At 41.7% G+C, this 19,139-nt stretch overlaps 1 protein-coding gene across 5 annotated transcripts in view; it reads left to right on the forward strand.

Moving 5' to 3' along the window:
- LOC121577846 (SPRY domain-containing protein 3) overlaps positions 1-19,139 on the forward strand; it is a 78,651-nt gene that overhangs the window by 20,006 nt on the left and 39,506 nt on the right. For 4 of the 5 annotated variants that reach the window (XM_041891782.1, XM_041891781.1, XM_041891784.1 and 1 more), the window contains exons 4-6: positions 2,234-2,358; positions 17,508-17,643; positions 17,970-18,158. In XM_041891782.1, coding sequence (XP_041747716.1) covers positions 2,234-2,358; positions 17,508-17,643; positions 17,970-18,158 — 450 coding nt within the window. The remainder of the gene's footprint in view (positions 1-2,233; positions 2,359-17,507; positions 17,644-17,969; positions 18,159-19,139) is intronic. The other variant, XM_041891785.1, reaches the window with a different exon arrangement.

Here is a 19,139-nt window from a genome sequence, read left to right on the forward strand (position 1 = left end):
CCCCGCACATTGACTCGGTACTGGTACCCCCTGTATATAGCCTCATTATTTATTTTTTACTTTAGTTTATTGAGTAAATATTTTCTTAACTTTATTTTCTTAACTGCATTGTTGGTTAAGGGCTTGTAAGTAAGCATTTCACGGCGCATGTGACATGTTGTATTCGGCGCATGTGACAAATACAATTTGATTTGATTTGAACTGATCATTCATGCCTATTTTCGTTCCAGCGAGTCCTTTAACATTTAACATTTACATTTTAGTCATTTAGCAGACGCTCTTATCCAGAGTGCATACATTTTCATACTGGCCCCCCGTGGGAAACGAACCCACAACCCTGGAGTTGCAAGCGCCATGCTCTACCAACTGAGCTACAGGGGACTTTTAACCATTATTTTATCTTTGAAGAATGCAAATTTGGCAACGATTGGGCGCTCATATCTCTCTCCTCTCTGTCCGAAATGGTGTACACGTTTGAGTTGGATTTTGTCGACAGCAACCACAGGGATCTGTAGCAATGTAAGAAATAATTATTTCATCACACTTTCAGGATATTCCCCCTCTTTTTCTTTGATACCAGTAAGTACCAGATTTTCTCTCATAGATCTAGTCTGTGTGTCAAGTGAGGCTTCTCTCAGAAACATGTTCTCCTTTTTAAGTTCATTAACGTCCGTTTCAATCTTATTGACTGTACCTTTTAGCTTGTTTCTTTCTTTCTCCGTTGTCGCAGCTTTTTCGTCACTCATCTCGAGGCTCACCTTCAACTCCTTTTATATCTTTGCTGACGAATTCAAGTATGTCCAGTTCATCATTTATCGACTTCAACAGATCGGTTTCCACCCTTACCATTCCCGGTGGTAAAAAGCATAAATCGTCTGTATTCGTCAAGGAGTCGCGTTTTCTTCTGGGGATTGGTTCTCCATGTTTACTCTCTGTCATGTTTGGGTGTTGTTTGTTTTGGTAATATTGGTTGATACATTTCTCTAGCCTTATAATTTGTTTTATGTTGTTATCCAGATTGAAGGTTATTACCCACGAGTATGTGGAGTGAAGTGCTAATATTTAGTCTAACTTACAGATATTGAATATTATGTTTTTTATCTTGAGGCGATCTGCACTTCTGTGTTCAGTCCGCCATCTTACCTCCCTGCTGATTCTGCCTGCTGGTATTCAAACGTACCTGATGGATGCGCGTAATATACATAATATAAGCATATACAATTTCAGTAGCACATGTCTTAGAGTGATGGACTCCACAATGGATTAGTCCACTCAGACAGGTGTCTTGTACACAATGAAAAAAATAATTTGTTTATACTACTGCTCGACAAAATAAATCTCGGACGACCAACAGCCTATCGACCAAACAATCGACCATTCGACTAAATGGAGTCAGCCCTAATTTGTTCAAACACAATTCTCCCCATCAGTTTACTAAAAAAAGGCATCAAACTGATTGTGTGGCTGTTAGAGCCAGCAAAGGGTTCTTTACTATTTTTAGGTAGTGGAAGTACTTTAGCTTCCTTCCACGCCTGTGGACACAAACTCCTTTAGGCTTTGGTTAAAGACATGGCAAATAGGGGTGGCAATAGTCTGCTACCATTCTCAATAGTTTTCGATCTAAGTTGTATATACCTGGTGGCTTATCATTTATTGATGGATAACAACTGTTTATCCACCTCTTACATAAAAACTTGACAAAATTCAAAACGCAATCCTTCTCTTTCCTTATTAGATCTTTAATACACAAATATGATGGTTCACTGATAAATGTTGTCATTTTACTTATCAGTTTGTCCACTTTAACAGCTGGAATAGTCATTTAAATGACTGGCTATGTCAAAAGATTTTGTTATAAATGACCCATCAACTTCAATGAACGATGAAGATGAATTGGGTTTCTGCCCATAATATCACTTAAGGTGCTCCAAAGTATTTTATTATAGTTTTTTATGTCAATTATCTTGTTTTAATAATATAATTTTGTTTAGTCACACATTTTCTAAATTGACAGTATGTGAACCAATCAGCTGAGCAACCTGACTTGTTAGATACCTTTTTTTGCATAATTTATTTGAACCATACCATTTTTTCAATTAATCATCGATCCAGGGGGCTCTAACAGTTCTCACAGTTAGTTTCTTAAAAGGTGCATGTTGTCAACAATTGACAATAATAATTGTACAAATACTCCAAGTGCTGTATCTGGATTCTCCTCCTTATACTCCTCCAGGTGACCATCGTTGACACAGGGGTGAGGGGGATGATTGCTGTTGGCCTGGTGCCTCAGTACTACAAGCTGGACCATCAGCCTGGCTGGCTCCCGCACTCAGTGGCCTACCATGCTGACGATGGCAAGTATGTGTCGGGCCCCTTCTTAGCTCTAAAAAATATGTTTCTCCACGCTCTAAAATCTCCTCTGTTTCAAACAAAGTTTTGAATATACCTCAACATTCCAGCATCAGTTTGGGATAACGTCAATGGTATAGTCTAAAAGGGAAAATAGAAATAGGTTTAATGTTACTCAAAATGAAAGAATAACAGATTTATTTTGAACGTTCCACATCACCACTTTATGAACATTTGACTTAAGTTGAGAATCACTACTGGGCCTTGTGTTGTGAAGACTTACAATCAGGTCTATAATTATTGGCACCCTTGATAAAGATGAGCACAAAATACTGTATAAAATAAATAATGCAAATACTGAACTACATTGTATGCTCCAAAAAATTGGGAAATTATATTTTTTTATACTAATACAATTGCTCAAAGAAAGATATTTCGTATAACAAGTAATCAAAAAATATGGTTTCAATACTCTAGCACCCTCCCCTTGCGAGGATAACGACACTGAGCCTTTTTCTAAAATGTTTTATGGTTTTTTCAGATCCTTGATATCCTTCGTCTGCTCTTATGGACTGCCCTCTTCAATTCAATCCAAAGGTTTTCAATGGGGTTTGGAGACCGAGATGGCTATTGCAAAGTGTTGCTTTTAGGGCTGTCCCCGACAAAAAAATCTTGGTCGACCAAGATTGGTCGAAATGTTTACAATTATTTTCCATATATAGACAGACACACCCTATGTGTTTGAATAAAACCAACTACATATGCACTGAGCTTGTTTGATGCTTTAAGCACACTGTTTGATTAAATAATATAAGACACACAAATGACAGTTTAAAAAAATGACAGCGTGTGCCTGTGTGACTGGAGCACGATGTCTCCCTCTCCTCCCTACTGCGGAGAAAAGGCACCACAGCAAGTGTTTATTGTGCTGTCTGTGGTGAAGCTCCCGAGTGGCGCAGTGGTCTAAGGCACTGTATTGCAGTGCTAGCTGTGCCATTAGAGATCCTGGTTTGAATCCAGGCTCTGTCGTAGCCGGCCGCGACTGGTAGACCCATGGGGCGGCGCACAATTGGCCCAGCGTCGTCCAGGATAGGGGAGGGAATGGCCGGCAGGGATGTAGCGCAGTTGGTTGAGCATGGCGTTTGCAACGCCAGGGTTGTGGGTTCGATTATGTTACCGAAATCCATCATTTGTTTAGGAAAAACATTCCCTATTCCCTCAACCCTTACTCTTTGTACGTGAAACATGTTGCATGCACGTGACCAATGGGGCCTGACCTATAGCCTATCATAATCACCTCCAATAAATTGGTTATAACAAACTCCAAACACAGTAATGTCGACAGCTAAATGAATGCAGAGGACATGAAAAAGAAACTTGAAGCAGGCGAATGTTTACTGGTTGCTCAGGAGGGAAAGGGGAAGTCAGATCTGTGGAAGACATTTGACTTCGTTGTGGAAATTACTGGAGATCAAGAAAAAGGAGGGTATAGGAGCAAGCGTTGCGTGAGTATTATGTGTGCAAACAGTTGCTGTTAGATTACAATATCATATTAGAAATCTCCTTGCTTTCGAAAGAAAAGCAATTTTTTTTGTCCATTAAAATAACATCAAATTGATCAGAAATACAGTGTAGACATTGTTATATCTACATAGGCGTACAGAGGCCCATTATCAGCAACCATCAGTCCTGTGTTCCAATGGCATGTTGTGTTTGCTAATCCAAGTTTATCATTTTAAAAGGCTAATTGATCATTAGAAAACCCTTTTGCAATTATGCTAGCACAGCTGAAAACTGTTGTGCAGATTAAAGAAGCAATAAAACTGGCCTTCTTGAGACTAGTTGAGTATCTGGAACATCAGCAAATGTGGGTTCGATTACAGGCTCAAAATGGCCAGAAACAAATAACTTTCTTCTGAAACTCATCAGTCTATTCTTGTTCTGAGAAATGAAGGCTATTCCATGCGAGAAATTGCCAAGAAACTGAAGATCTCGTACAGCGCTGTGTACTACTCCCTTCACAGAACAGAGCAAACTGGCTCTAACCAGAATAGAAAGAGTGGGAGGCCCCGGTGCACAACTGAGCAAGAGGACAAATACGTTAGTGTCTAGTTTGAGAAACAGGCGCCTCACAGGTCCTCAACTGGCAGCTTCATTACATAGTACCCGCAAATCACCAGTCTTAACGTCAACAGTGAAGAGGCGACTCCGGGATGCTGACCTTCTAGGCAGAGTTGCAAAGAAAAAGCCATATCTCAGACAGACCAATAAAAATAAAATATTAAGATGGGCAGTCTGAGACTGGTGTTTGATGATCATAATAATAATTGTAATAACAATAAGAAGGAGATCAAGAAAAATGAGGGTATAGGAGCGAGAGCTGTGTGCATATTATGTGTGACAAACAAGTGCTGTTAGATGACTATTATTTTTCTGCCTGTTTGGAACAGTGTAAACAACACTAAATAAAGTATAAGTAATACCAGTCTGTTCTAACAAAAATATATGTTTAAAGCCTTTATTACAGCATAACAAATATTAAAAACAGCCAGATCTGTGAAATTGCTTTATCCGACATTTTGTCGTTGCGTGAGGCTTGGTGCTCACGGAATCAGTAGGCTATTAAACAAACACTCAAACAGGCAACAGAAGCAAGATCGGTCTTATTTCTGCAGATATATATGGGTGATTTATAAAGCCAGGCACATTTGAGCAATTAGGCTATTGATTATAGACCTAATTAAGTTGGGGGTTTGTGCTCTCCTCAATTTTCTTAGACAATTAGGCTAAGCCCTATTTGCACAGGACTAGTATTACTAGAGAACGTTGGTTATGTCATTATTACCCCAGAATGTCCGTTATTCCAGAGGACAATTCGGACGGGATTCGTTTTTTCCAAACTGCCCCCTGTAATTCTTTTTTTTTTTATTCCAATAAATTGACAGTTATGACCGAAGCCTGGAGGTTCTAGGCCTGAAGATATTTCAAGTCCAGGCGATAACAGGGCTACACTGATAACTCCAGCTTGGTTCCCAAGTTTCTAAACCATACCAAACCGTCTTTGGTATAGTGTCGCCATAATATTTGAATTGAGGAAGTGTGATCATAATCATTAGGATATTTTAGCGATCCGCAGTAGACGTCCTAAATACCCCCCATTAATAGGCACAATATTCTTTACTGATGCACTTGCCAATATTCAATTCATATGAACAAAAGCATTGACTGTGAAAGTTGATACATGTAGGCCCTTCATATATAGGTTATGCGCAGCACTTCATTTAATTTATCGACTCAGTAATTGTTTTTGTACTCAAATTGTGAACATCACCTGTCAAACTCAGACATTTCTCTCAAAACACAGGGATGTCGATTCACACGGGACTAGTATTATCAGAGGACCTTGGAGTTTGCAAAAAAACAGTAGGTTATTCTGGCTTTAATTGTGACTCTCCTACCATGTACAAATTACTGACATGGCAGATTTGGACAGGACTAAAATGACAGATGTGGTGTTTTGTGCTTGTGCACATAATTACATTACCCGACCACCCCCAGTAAAACAAATCCCGTCTGAATAGGGCTTTAGGCAAGGGGTGTTTCCTCTTCTCTGCTGCCTCCGCGGCATTGTTCTCAATGCCAATATGCTGGTTAATTGTGCTATTATGCACATACAGTGACTTGCGAAAGTATTCACCCCCCTTGATATTTTTCCTATTTTGTTGCCTTACAACCTGGAATTAAAATTGATTTTTTGGGTGGGTTTTATCATTTGATTTACACAACATGCCTACCACTTTGAAGATGCAAAATATGTTTTATTGTAAAACAAACAAGAAAAAAGACAAAAAACAGAGCTTGAGCATGCATAAATATTCACCCCCCCAGAGTCAATACTTTGTAGAGCCACCTTTTGCAGCAATTACAGCTGCAAGTCTCTTGGGGTATGTCTCTATAAGGTTGGCACATCTAGCCACTGGGATTCTTGCACATTCTTCAAGGCAAAACTGCTCCAGCTCCTTCAAGTTGGATGGGTTCCGCTGGTGTACAGCAATCTTTAAGTCATACCACAGATTCTCAATTGGATTGAGGTCTGGGCTTTGACTAGGCCATTCCAATACATTTAAATGTTACCCCTTAAACCACTCAAGTGTTGCTTTAGCAGTATGCTTAGGGTCATTGTCCAGCTGGAAGGTGAACCTCCGTCCCAGTCTCAAATCTCTGGAAGACTGAAACAGGTTTCCCTCAAGAATTTCCCTGTATTTAGCGCCATCCATCATTCCTTCAATTCTGACCAGTTTCCCAGTCCCTGCTGATGAAAAACATCCCCACAGCATGATGCTGCCATCACCATGCTTCACTGTAGGAATGGTGTTCTCGGGGTGATGAGAGGTGTTGGGTTTGCGCCAGACATAGCGTTTTCCTTGATGGCCAAAAAACTCAATTTTAGTCTCATCTGACCAGAATACCTTCTTCCATATGTTTGGGGAGTCTCCCACATGGCTTTTGGTGAACACCAAACGTGTTTGCTTATTTATTTTCTTTAAGCAATGGCTTTTTTCTGGCCACTATTCCATGAAGCCCAGCTCTGTGGAGTGTACGGCTTAAAGTGGTCCTATGGACAGATACTTCAATCTCTACTGTGGAGCTTTGCAGCTCCTTCAGGATTTTTAATGAATTTATTTGCAAATTATGGTGGAAAATAAGTATTTGGTCACCTACAAACAAGCAAGATTTCTGGCTCTCACAGACCTGTAACTTCTTCTTTAAGAGGCTCCTCTGTCCTCCACTCGTTACCTGTATTCATGGAACCTGTTTGAACTTGTTATCAGTATAAAAGACACCTGTCCACAACCTCAAACAGTCACACTCCAAACTCCACTATGGCCAAGACCAAAGAGCTGTCAAAGGACACCAGAAACAAAATTGTAGACCTGCACCAGGCTGGGACGACTGAATCTGCAATAGGTAAGCAGCTTGGTTTGAAGAAATCAACTGTGGGAGCAATTATTAGGAAATGGAAGACATACAAGAACATTTACATTACATTTTAGTCATTTAGCAGACGCTCTTATCCAGAGCGACTTACAGTTAGTGAATACATAATTTTTTTTATACTGGCCCCCCGTGGGAATCGAACCCACAACCCTGGCGTTGCAAACGCCATGCTCTATCAACTGAGCTACATCCCTGCCGGCCATTCCCTCCCCTACCCTGGACGACGCTGGGCCAATTGTGCGCCGCCCATGAGTCTACCGGTCGCGGCCGGCTGCGACAGAGCCTTGATCTCTAGTGGCACAGTTAGCACTGCGATGCAGTGCCTTAGACCACTGCGCCACTCAGGAGAACTGATAATCTCCCTCGATCTGGGGCTCCACGCACGTTCTCACCCCGTGGGGTCAAAATGATCACAAGAACGGTGAGCAAAAATCCCAGAACCACACAGGGGGACCTAGTGAATGACCTGCTGGGACCAAAGTAACAAAGCCTACCATCAGTAACACACTACGCCGCCAGGGACTCAAATCCTGCAGTGCAAGACGTGTCCCTCTGCTTAAGCCAGTACATGTCCAGGCCCGTCTGAAGTTTGCTAGAGTGCATTTGGATGATCCAGAAGAGGATTGGGAGAATGTCATATGGTCAGATGAAACCAAAATAGAACTTTTTGGTAAAAACTCAACTCGTCGTGTTTGGAGGACAAAGAATGCTGAGTTGCATCCAAAGAACACCATACCTACTGTGAAGCATGGGGGTGGAAACATCATGCTTTGGGGCTGTTTTTCTGCAAAGGGACCAGGACGACTGATCCGTGTAAAGGAAAGAATGAATGGGGCCATGTATCGTGAGATTTTGAGTGAAAACCTCCTTCCATCAGCAAGGGCATTGAAGATTAAATGTAGCTGGGTCTTTCAGCATGACAATGATCCCAAACACACCGCCCGGGCAACGAAGGAGTGGCTTCGTAAGAAGCATTTCAAGGTCCTGGAGTGGCCTAGCCAGTCTCCAGATCTCAACCCCATAGAAAATCTTTGGAGGGGAGTTGAAAGTCCGTGTTGCCCAGCGACAGCCCCAAAACATCACTGCTCTAGAGGAGATCTGCATGGAGGAATGGGCCAAAATACCAGCAACAGTGTGTGAAAACCTTGTGAAGACTTACAGAAAACGTTTGACCTGTGTCATTGCCAACAAAGGGTATATAACAAAGTATTGAGAAACTTTTGTTATTGACCAAATACTTATTTTCCACCATAATTTGCAAATAAATTCATTAAAAATCCTACAATGTGATTTTCTGGATTTATTTTTCTGATTTTGTCTGTCATAGTTGACGTGTACCTATGATGAAAATTACAGGCCTCTCTCATCTTTTTAAGTGGGAGAACTTGCACAATTGGTGGCTGACTAAATACTTTTTTCCCCCACTGTACATGGGTAGCATACCTGAATAATGAGCCAGTCATTGGGTTCCATCTGTCAGCTTGTCCCCTTGTGTGTTGGGTTTGATGTGCTTATAGAAGAAGTATTGAGCTACCTTGGCAGTGGAAAATTAGTGTGTTGTGTTCTGAAAGGTGAAGATGAGTTTTGCCAGGTGGATGAAGCCGCATCTCAGGTTTAGCTTGTGTAGCTGGGATCTCAACGTGTTTTTTCTTCTTCTTTTTTCTTTTTTCCCCTCTCAAATCAAATCACATTTTATTTGTCACGTACACATGTTTAGCAGATGTTATTGCGGGTGTAGCGACATGCTTGTGCTTCTAGCTCCGACAGTGCAGTAATATCTAACAAGTAATATCTAACAATTTCACAACATATACAGTGAGGGGAAAAAAGTATATGATCCCCTGCTGATTTTGTACGTTTGCCCACTGACAAATAAATAATCAGTCTATAATTTTAATGGTAGGTTTATTTGAACAGTGAGAGACAGAATAACAACAAAAAAATCCAGAAAAACGCATGTCAAAAATGTTCTAAATAGATTTTTTATTTTAATGAGGGAAATAAGTATTTGACCCCCCTCTCAATCAGAAAGATTTCTGGCTCCCAGGTGTCTTTTATACAGGTAACGAGCTGAGATTAGGAGCACACTCTTAAAGGGAGTGCTCCTAATCTCAGTTTGTTACCTGTATAAAAGACACCTGTCCACAGAAGCAATCAATCAGATTCCAAACTCTCCACCATGGCCAAGACCAACGAGCTCTCCAAGGATGTCAGGGACAAGATTGTAGACCTACACAAGGCTGGAATGGCCTACAAGACCATCGCCAAGCAGCTTGGTGAGAAGGTGACAACAGTTGGTGCGATTATTCACAAATGGAAGAAACACAACAGAACTGTCAATCTCCCTCGGCCTGGGGCTCCATGCAAGATCTCACCTCGTGGAGTTGCAATGATCATGAGAACGGTAAGGAATCAGCCCAGAACTACACGGGAGGATCTTGTCAATGATCTTGTCAATGATCCGGTTACAGTGTAAACGGTGTGAAATGGCTAGCTAGTTAGTGGTGCGCGCTAGTAGCATTTCAATTGGTGACGTCACTCGCTCTGAGACATTGAAGTAGTTGTTTCCCTTGCTCTGCAAGGGCCGCGGCTTTTGTGGAGCGACGGGTAACGGCGCTTCGAGGGTGACTGTTGTCGATGTGTGCAGAGGGTCCCTGGTTCGAGCCCAGTTAGGGGCGAGGAGAGGGATGGATGCAACACTGTTACACTGGAAACATAGTCACCAAGAAAACAATTGGTAACACACTACGCCGTGAAGGACTGAAATCCTGCAGTACCCGCAAGGTCCCCCTGCTCAAGAAAGCACATATACAGGCCCGTTTGAAGTTTGCCAATGAACATCTGAATGATTCAGAGGAGAACTGGGTGAAAGTGTTGTGGTCAGATGAGACCAAAATCGAGCCGTGTTTGGAGGAGGAGGAATGCTGCCTATGACCCCAAGAACACCATCCCCACCGTCAAACATGGAGGTGGAAACATTATGCTTTGGGGGTGTTTTTCTGCTATGGGGAGAACTTCACCGCATCAAAGGGACGATGGACGGGGCCATGTACCGTCAAATCTTGGGTGAGAACCTCCTTCCCTCAGCCAGGGCATTGAAAATGGGTCGTGAATGGGTATTCCAGCATGAAAATGACCCAAAACACACGGCCAAGGCAACAAAGGAGTGGCTCAAAAATAAGCACATTAAGGTCCTGGAGTGGCCTAGCCAGTCTCCAGACCTTAATCCCATAGAAAATCTGTGGAGGGAGCTGAAGGTTCGAGTTGCCAAACGTCAGCCTCGGAACCTTAATGACTTGGAGAAGATCTGCAAAGAGGAGTGGGACAATATCCTCCTGAGATGTGTGCAAACCTGGTGGCCAACTACAAGAAACGTCTGACCTCTGATTGCCAACAAGGGTTTTGCCACCAAGTACTAAGTCATGTTTTGCAGAGGGGTCAAATACTTATTTCCCTCATTTTAAAATGCAAATCAATTTATAACATTTTTGACATGCGTTGTTGTGGATTTTTTTGTTGTTATTCTGTCTCTCACTGTTCAAATAAACCTACCATTAAAATTATAGACTGATCTTGTCTTTGTCAGTGGGCAAACGTACAAAATCAGCAGGGGATCTTCTTCCCTGCATAGGTCAGACCCCCAGATTCCGCTGCAAGGCGAACAATTCGCCGCTTGACCTCTTTGCTGTGGATCCGTACAATACAGCGAGAGTCGTTCCGGAAAGGACCTATACGGTTCGCAATGTTAATCAGCGGCATGGGACCCAACTTCTCCTGCCCAAACAGTTCATTGAAAAGATTGCTCTTGAAAGAAGTTAGGTTTCCCGCTTCCATACCAGTTTCAATTCCTGTGACCCGCACATTGAATTTACGGGAATGATTTTCGAGTGATTCCGTTTTCTCTGTTAGGAGTTTGATTATCCCTTCCAGTTTAGCTCGCGCCATTTCCAGGTCATGGAATTGCACCGTTGTCGCATTGGCTGTCTTCTTCACTTTACAATTTGTTTGCATAGGTATCTACTTCAGCAGTGAGCACTACCAATGATTCATTCACCGGTTTTAATTGTAAGTCGAGGGCAGGGGTAATCTCCTCATGAACAATCTCTCGTATAGTAGCGGCCAGCTCTTTCTGTTGTCTGGTTTTGAGAGACGCCATGTTCCCCCAGTTGAATTGTGGATGGAGATATTCTAGCTGCTGGAGCATAATAGACCTGCTAGTTATTTCCTGTCACAAAATGAGTGCCCCACACCTTAATATGATGCTTAGTATTGACAGGTTTTAGGAAATAAGTCTGTTAATTCATAGTAATTTGCAAAAGAAAGCCACCGGAACCGGTCTTGATATTATTATCTGATGGACAACAATTCCACAACAATTCTTAAACCACATCAGCAGACCACTTTTGAGGTCTGGGAACAATCCAAAAATAAATCAATTAGAGGGTGTAGTTGCCCTGTGCACCTAGCAAGAGTACTGGCTACATGTGATGGCAGAATTTTCTAAAGAAATGCTCCACACTTGATGCAAACCTAGCGACCAATACAAATCTGTCAATACAAAGGGTAGCAAATGAAAGGGTTTTGGTCGCAGTCTCGAACCCTGGCATGGGGTTAGTGTCTTGCTGGAAGATCCACTTGCGACCAAGTGTCAGCCTCCTGGCAGAGGCAACCAGGTTTTTGGCTAAAATTTCCTGGTACATGGTAAAGTTCATGATGCCGTTGACCTTAATGTTATACTGTTTTTGTGCATCTCTGAGCAATGTTCTATCGATTCCTGGGGTCATTTTAATGTTTTCACATGTATCTGAGCTATTGGCGTTCAAGCAAGCAGAAATAAAGCCGGTATGACATAGTATTTAAAGCAATAATGCCGCTTTCACTACACTGGAAGTGAAAGGAATATGACTTTTAGAAAATGTCTAAAATACACGTCAGATTTCAATACTGGCCGATGTCATAAAGCGGGAGGTTGTCTTTTCTCGAATAAGCCATTGATCATATTTTTGCGATATTCCTACCTCGAGAAATGTGTAATTTAACAGAGGGTTTAACACATTTCTCCTATTTGTCTGCCTCTTCAGTCCAGGGTGTATTACATGGTGCCGTTGCGAATGTCAGACTCCACTCTGTGAGGCACATCGATCTGCAGGTTGAATATGGTGAGATTGTAGACTCCTAAATTGATAGTGCAGTTTGTTTAGGTGATTTTACAGCTAACTAGCTACTTCACATGCTGATATTGACTTTGGTATTATTGTGTGTAGCTACGTTTGCTAGCTACCTAGCCAGCCAGCCCATAGAGAGAGCAGTGCATTGTGGGTTTTGTAGACTTGAGCAACAACAGATTTCCACAATGATTTTCACATGTTGCTACCTACCTTATTATAACAACAAAATGAAACATTTTTATCACAAAAAATATTGGTCTCACATATTAGTTTTATGTAACACTGTTAATTATAGGAATGAGTGATTTTGGGTGGTTTTTTCTTTAACAAGGGCCCCAGGACCAGTGGAAGCAAAATAGCCCCATAACATCAAAGATCCACCGCCATATTTTACTGTAGGTATGAGGTACTTTTCTGCATATGCTTCTGTTTTTCAACACCAAACCCACTACTGGTGTGCGTGGCCAAAGAGCTCTATTTTCATGTCATCTGACCATAGCACCGGTTCCAATCCAAGTGCCAATGCCGTAGATCTCCAGTGGATCTTCCAGCAAGACAATAACACCAAGCACACATCAAAATCCACAAAGAAAAGGTTAATTGACCACAAAATCAACATTTTGCAATGGCCATCAGTCTCCGGACTTGAACCCCGTTGAAAACCTGTGGTTTGAATTGAAGAGGGCAGTCCATAAGCGCAGACGAAGCATATCAAGGATCTAGAAAGATTCTGTATGAAGGAATGGTCTAAAATGTGTTTTCCAATCTCATAAATCATCTTAGAAAAAGGCTCAGTGTTGTTAAAAATTGTATGGTTGAGAGGGATGAGGCAAAAGGAATGGTAAATAAGTCAGGCTGCACAACCGATTGGCAAACATACTGCAAATTGAGAAATCATATGACTAAACTGAATAAAAATGAGAAGAAACTACACTATGAAACAAAGGTAAATGACATAAAGAATAATAGTAAAAAGCTTTGGAGCACCTTAAATTAAATTTTGGGCAGAAAGGCAAACTCAGCTCCATCATTCATTGAATCAGATAGCTAATTCATCACAAAACCCACTGATATTGCCAATTACTTTAAATATTTTTTCTTTTGCAAGATCAGCAAAATTAGGCATGACATGCCAGCAACAAACGCAGACACTACACATTCAAGTATAACTGATCAAATTATGAAAGACAAGCATTGTAATTTTGAAGTCCGTAAAGTGAGTGTGGAAGAAGTTTTACAAATATTGTTGTCTATCAACAATGACAAGCCACCGAGTTCTGACAACTTGGATGGAAAATTACTGAGGATAATAGCGGACGATATTGCCACTCCTATTTGCCATATCTTCAATCTAAGCCTACTTGGACGTGTGTGCCCTCAGGCCTGGAGGGAAGCTCAAATAGCCGACCAATCAGCCTGTTACCAACCCTTAGTATACTTTTGGAAATAATGGTGTTTGACCAGATACAATGCTATTTTACTGTAAACAAATTGACAACAGACTTTGAGCATGCTTATAGGGAAGGACAGTCAACAAGCACTTACACAAATGACTGATGATTGGCTGAGAGAAATTGATGATAAAAAGATTGTGGGAGCTGTTTTGTTAGACTTCAGTGCGGCTTTTGACATTATCAATCATAGTCTGCTGATGGAAAACGTATGTGTTGTGGCTTTACACCCCCTGCTATATTGTGGATAAAGAGTTACCTGTCTAACAGAACACAGAGGGTGTTCTTTAATGGAAGCCTCTCCAACATAATCCAGGTAGAATCAGGAATTCCCCAGGGCAGCTGTCTAGGCCCCTTACTTTTTTCAATCTTTACTAATGACATGCCACTGGCCTTGAGTAAAGCCAGGTGTGGCTATGTATGCGGATGACTCAACACTATACATGTCAGCTTCTACAGCGAGTGAAATAACTGCAACATTTAATAAAGAGCTGCAGTTAGTTTCAGAATGGGAGGCAAGGAATAAATTAGTCCTAAATATATCAAAAACTAAAAGCATTGTATTTGGGACAAATCATTCACTAAACCCTAAAACTCAACTGAATCTTGTAATACATAATGTGAAAATTGAGCAAGTTGAGGTGAAACTGCTTGGAGTAACCCTGGATTGTAAACTGTCATGGTCAAAACATGTTGATACAACAGTAGCTAAAATGGGGAGAAGTCTGTCCATAATAAAGCGCTGCTCTGCCTTTTTAACAACACTTATCAACAAGGTAGGTCCTACAGGTTCTAGTTTTGTCGCACCTAGACTACTGTCCAGTCGTGTGGTCAGGTGCCACAAAGAGGGACCTCGGAATATCACAATTGGCTCAGAGCAGGGCAGCACGGCTGGACCTTAAATGTAAATGGAGAGCTAACATTAATAATATGCATATAAGTCTCATGGCTCAAAGTGGAGGAGAGATTGACTTCATCACTACTTGTTTTTGTAAGAAGTGTTGACATGCTGAATGCACCGAAGTGTCAGTATAAACTACTAGCACACAGCTCGGACACCCATGCATACCCCACAAGACATGCCACCAAAGGTCTCTTCACAATCCCCAAGTCAAGAACAGACTATGGGAGGTGCACAGTACTACATAGAACCATGGCTACATGTAACTCTATTCCACATCAGGTAACTGATGCAAGCAGTAGAATAAAAAAAGAATAATTACAAAATAAAATACTCCTTATGGAACAGCGGGGACTGTGAAGAGACACACACAGACACACGTACACATACATGGATGTTGTATTGTACATATATGGTAGTGGAGTAGTGGTCTGACGGAACACACTAAATGTATTGGGTAAAGTGTTATGAAATGTAATGTCATGTAATATTTTAAACTGTATATAATAATATAATAATAATATGCCATTTAGCAGACGCTTTTATCCAAAGCGACTTACAGTCATGCGTGCATAAATTTTTGTGTATGGGTGGTCCCGGGAATCGAACCCACTACCTTGGCGTTACAAGCGCCGTGCTCTACCAGCTGAGCTACAGAGGACCACATATATAACTGCCAAGGCAGCAGCTAATGGGGATCCTTTAATAAATACAAAATACAAAGGGTAGGGTGCTGGAGTACTGAAAACAGGGGTGCCAATAATTCTGACCCCTATCTTTTTTAGATTTTGAATGACTTTTTAAACAAAATCTCTCTGAGCAATTGTATTAGTATAAAATAATATACAGTGAGCACCATAATTCATTGGACAGTGACCATGTTTTTGTTATTTTGGTTCTGTACTCTAGCACTTTGAGTTTGAAAGGATACAATGACAATGAGGGTGAAGTGCAGTCTGTCAGCTTTAATTTGAGGGTATTTCATACATATCGGATGAACTGTTTAGAAATGACAGCACCTTTTGTACCTGGTCCCCCCATTTTAAGGTACTACAAGTATTTGTTAAATTGGCTTCACAGATGTGTGTCGTTAGGTAGGTGTATTCATTTGTGTCGTTAGTGAATGCAGGAGAGCTGTTGATGAATAGTATTGATTCTAGACTTTGCTATTGCCTTTGGAGGTTGTTGTTGGGGTGTGATAGCAGTGTCGATGCAAAAGAAGCTGGCCGTCATAAGGCTCAGAAAGGAAAATCAATCAATCAGGAACATTGTAAAAACCCTGGCCATGCCCAAGTCAACAGTTTGGTTCAATAGTAACAAGAAAAAAACAACCGGTGAACTCAATTATGTCAAAAGACCCGGTAGACCGAGGAAGACCACTGTAGTGGATGACCCGGAGAATACACTCTATGGTGAAGAAACCCCCCCCTGACAACAGCCCAACAGATCAAAAACACTCTCCTGGATGCAGGTGTAGATGTGTCAAAGTCTACCATATGTAGAAGACTACACCAGCAGGACTACAGAGGGTACACTACAAGATGCAAACCACTGATAAGCCTGAAGAACAGAAAGGCGAGATTACAGTTTGCTAAAAAGCACCTAAAAGAGCCCCAAGAGTTCTGGAAAAAAGTATTGTGGACAGATGAGACAAAGATTAACATGTACCAGAGTGATGGAAAGAGGAAATTGTGGAGAAAAAAAGGAAATGCCCATGATCCAAAGCATACCACCTCATCCGTGAAACATGGTGGAGGTGGTGTTGGGCCTGTATGGCTGCCAGTGGAACAGGCTCACTTGTCTTCATCGATGATGTGACTGCAGACAGAAGTAGAACAATGAATTCTGAAGTCTACAGAAATATTTTATCTGCTCAGATAAAACCAAATGCCTCCAAACTCATTGGCCGGCACTTCATCATGCAACAAGACAATGACCCTAAACATACTGCTAGAGCAACGAAGGGGTTTTTGATGGCCAAAAAGTGGAAAATCCTTGACTGGCCAAGTCAATCACCGGATCTGAATCCAATTGAACATGCATTTTACATGCTGAAGAGGAGACTGAAGGCAATAAGTCCCCGAAACAAGCAGGAACTGAAGATGGCTGCAGTACAGGCCTGACAGAGCATCACCAGGGAAGATACCCAGCTTCTGGTGATGTCGATGCATCGCAGACTTCAAGCAGTCATTGCATGCAAAGGATATGCGACCAAATATTAACAATGATTACTTTATTCTACATTATGTTAAACTGTCCAATGTTTTTTGATGCCCGAAAATGGGGGGGACCATGTACAAAAGCTTCTATAATTTCTAAACGGTTCATCCGATATGTATGAAAATACCCTCAAATTAAAGCTGACAGTCTGCACTTCACCCTCATTGTCATCGTATCCTTTCAAACTCAGTGCTAGAGTACACAACCAAAATAACAAAAAAATGGTCACTGTCCAATGAATTATGGTGCTCACTGTTTTTTGGCGCATGCAGCATAGCTCAGTATTTGTATTATTTATTTTATACAGTCTGTTTTGCTCATTTTTGTCAAGGGTGCCAATAATTATGGACCTGACTGTATATGGCTGACTGAGCTGTGGCTCAGCCAGCACCCTCACTTCTCACCTCTGGCATTCCACAGGCTGTACAATGGGAACACTATTGGACAGCAGTTTGGGCCCAAGTGTAACCGTGGCGATCGTATTGGCTGTGGGATCTACCTAGAGGCATTTGAGGATGGACAAACAACGGTCTTCTTCACCAAGAACGGAAAAGAAGTAAGCTAAGATCTTAGTCTCTTTCACACACATGTAGGCCTACTACATACAATCAAGCTCTTACTGTCGTTTGAAAAAGATTACAGCACCTCCCTCTGGTATTCATATGTTCTATGATATGTAACACCTCTATAGGCAATGAATGTATATTGCGCCACATATCAGAGATGGAGTCTCAATTTCGTAGTCTTACTCTCGAGACCACGTACATGCAGTCAGGGTCAAGGGTCTGGTCTTAGTCTGGGTCTAGTACTCAATGGTCCTGGACTGGTCCAGACTCAATCTCTGTCACCCATATTACATATTATTAATGTGTTTGCATTTAGGTGGGCACGGTGGTGGTCCCAGGGTCTCCAGAGGCGCTCTACCCGGCCGTTGGGATGCACTCTCTGGGGGAGGAGGTGCAGCTGGACCTGCAAGCGGAGTGGGGGATGGAGGAGGAAGACGGACTGATGATAGTGGACAGCCACGAGGATGAGTGGGGGCGTCTCCATGACGTCAGGGTCACCGGCTCGGTAAGGACCTGGCCTTGCCTGTTGTCTTCTAGGCTACTTCATACATAATTCATGTTATTCACATGGTCTTCTTCCTATGATTACATTACACCTCATCTGCTCAACATATACAAGATGAAAAGTGTGTATGACTATGAATAAACATCCTTTGTATGAAGAGAGAGGGTATGGTTACGTTCCAATGTCCATAGTAGCATACCACTTAGAATGCATGCCCAGTACATTGCTTCATTCAAGTAGTATGCCAGTGTGGATATCGGAACATAGTCCCTATGTGTTTGTATCTGTGTTTCGGTCTGTGTGTGTTTTGAATGTTGTTGTCTGTTGGTAGCTGCTGAGTGCAGACCTGCCTGGTGGTGTTTGTCAATGGCATGCTTGCAGAAGGCAGCAGTTACTCTGGTTCTGTGGAAACAGCCTTCATTTTTTAGCTACACCTGGGATTATTTCTACACACCTGTAGATTACCACAGTCTGTTTAAGGTGGAAAACCGAGGTGGGAGGCCAGGAATGCTCGCTGCTTCAGAAGGAATTTTGATATGAGAGCATGGAGTCTTCCTCTGTTGACTGAACCCTTTACCACGTCCTTCAGAACCAAGATAAATGTCATGGGTTGTCAAGGTGTGACCTAATCATTCACATTGTTTCATAATTGTTTTCTTATCGATAACAGTGATTCATGGTGTTTAGTGTGGTTGTTTACCTTTCAGTTTGGTTGCCTGGAAACAACAGGGATATAGGTTTTGCGGTTAGGTTTCTAAACCCAGAGGCCCAACATCGTGAGACTTCCTGGAACGCTTGCGAAGCGAAGCAGACTTGGCAGACCAGACCAGGGTTTGGGGTTTGAGAAGTCATTGAGAGCAGTAAAAAAATGTGTTGTTCTTTAGTTCATTATTTTCTAAATCTAAATCCACAACCTAGATTCACCCCAATGTCTTAAGTAGCTGTACATGTTATTACTCCAACCTCGTGAATGTTTTAATC

This window comes from Coregonus clupeaformis, unplaced genomic scaffold, assembly GCF_020615455.1.
Source record: "Coregonus clupeaformis isolate EN_2021a unplaced genomic scaffold, ASM2061545v1 scaf0005, whole genome shotgun sequence".
Classification (NCBI taxonomy): domain Eukaryota; kingdom Metazoa; phylum Chordata; class Actinopteri; order Salmoniformes; family Salmonidae; genus Coregonus; species Coregonus clupeaformis.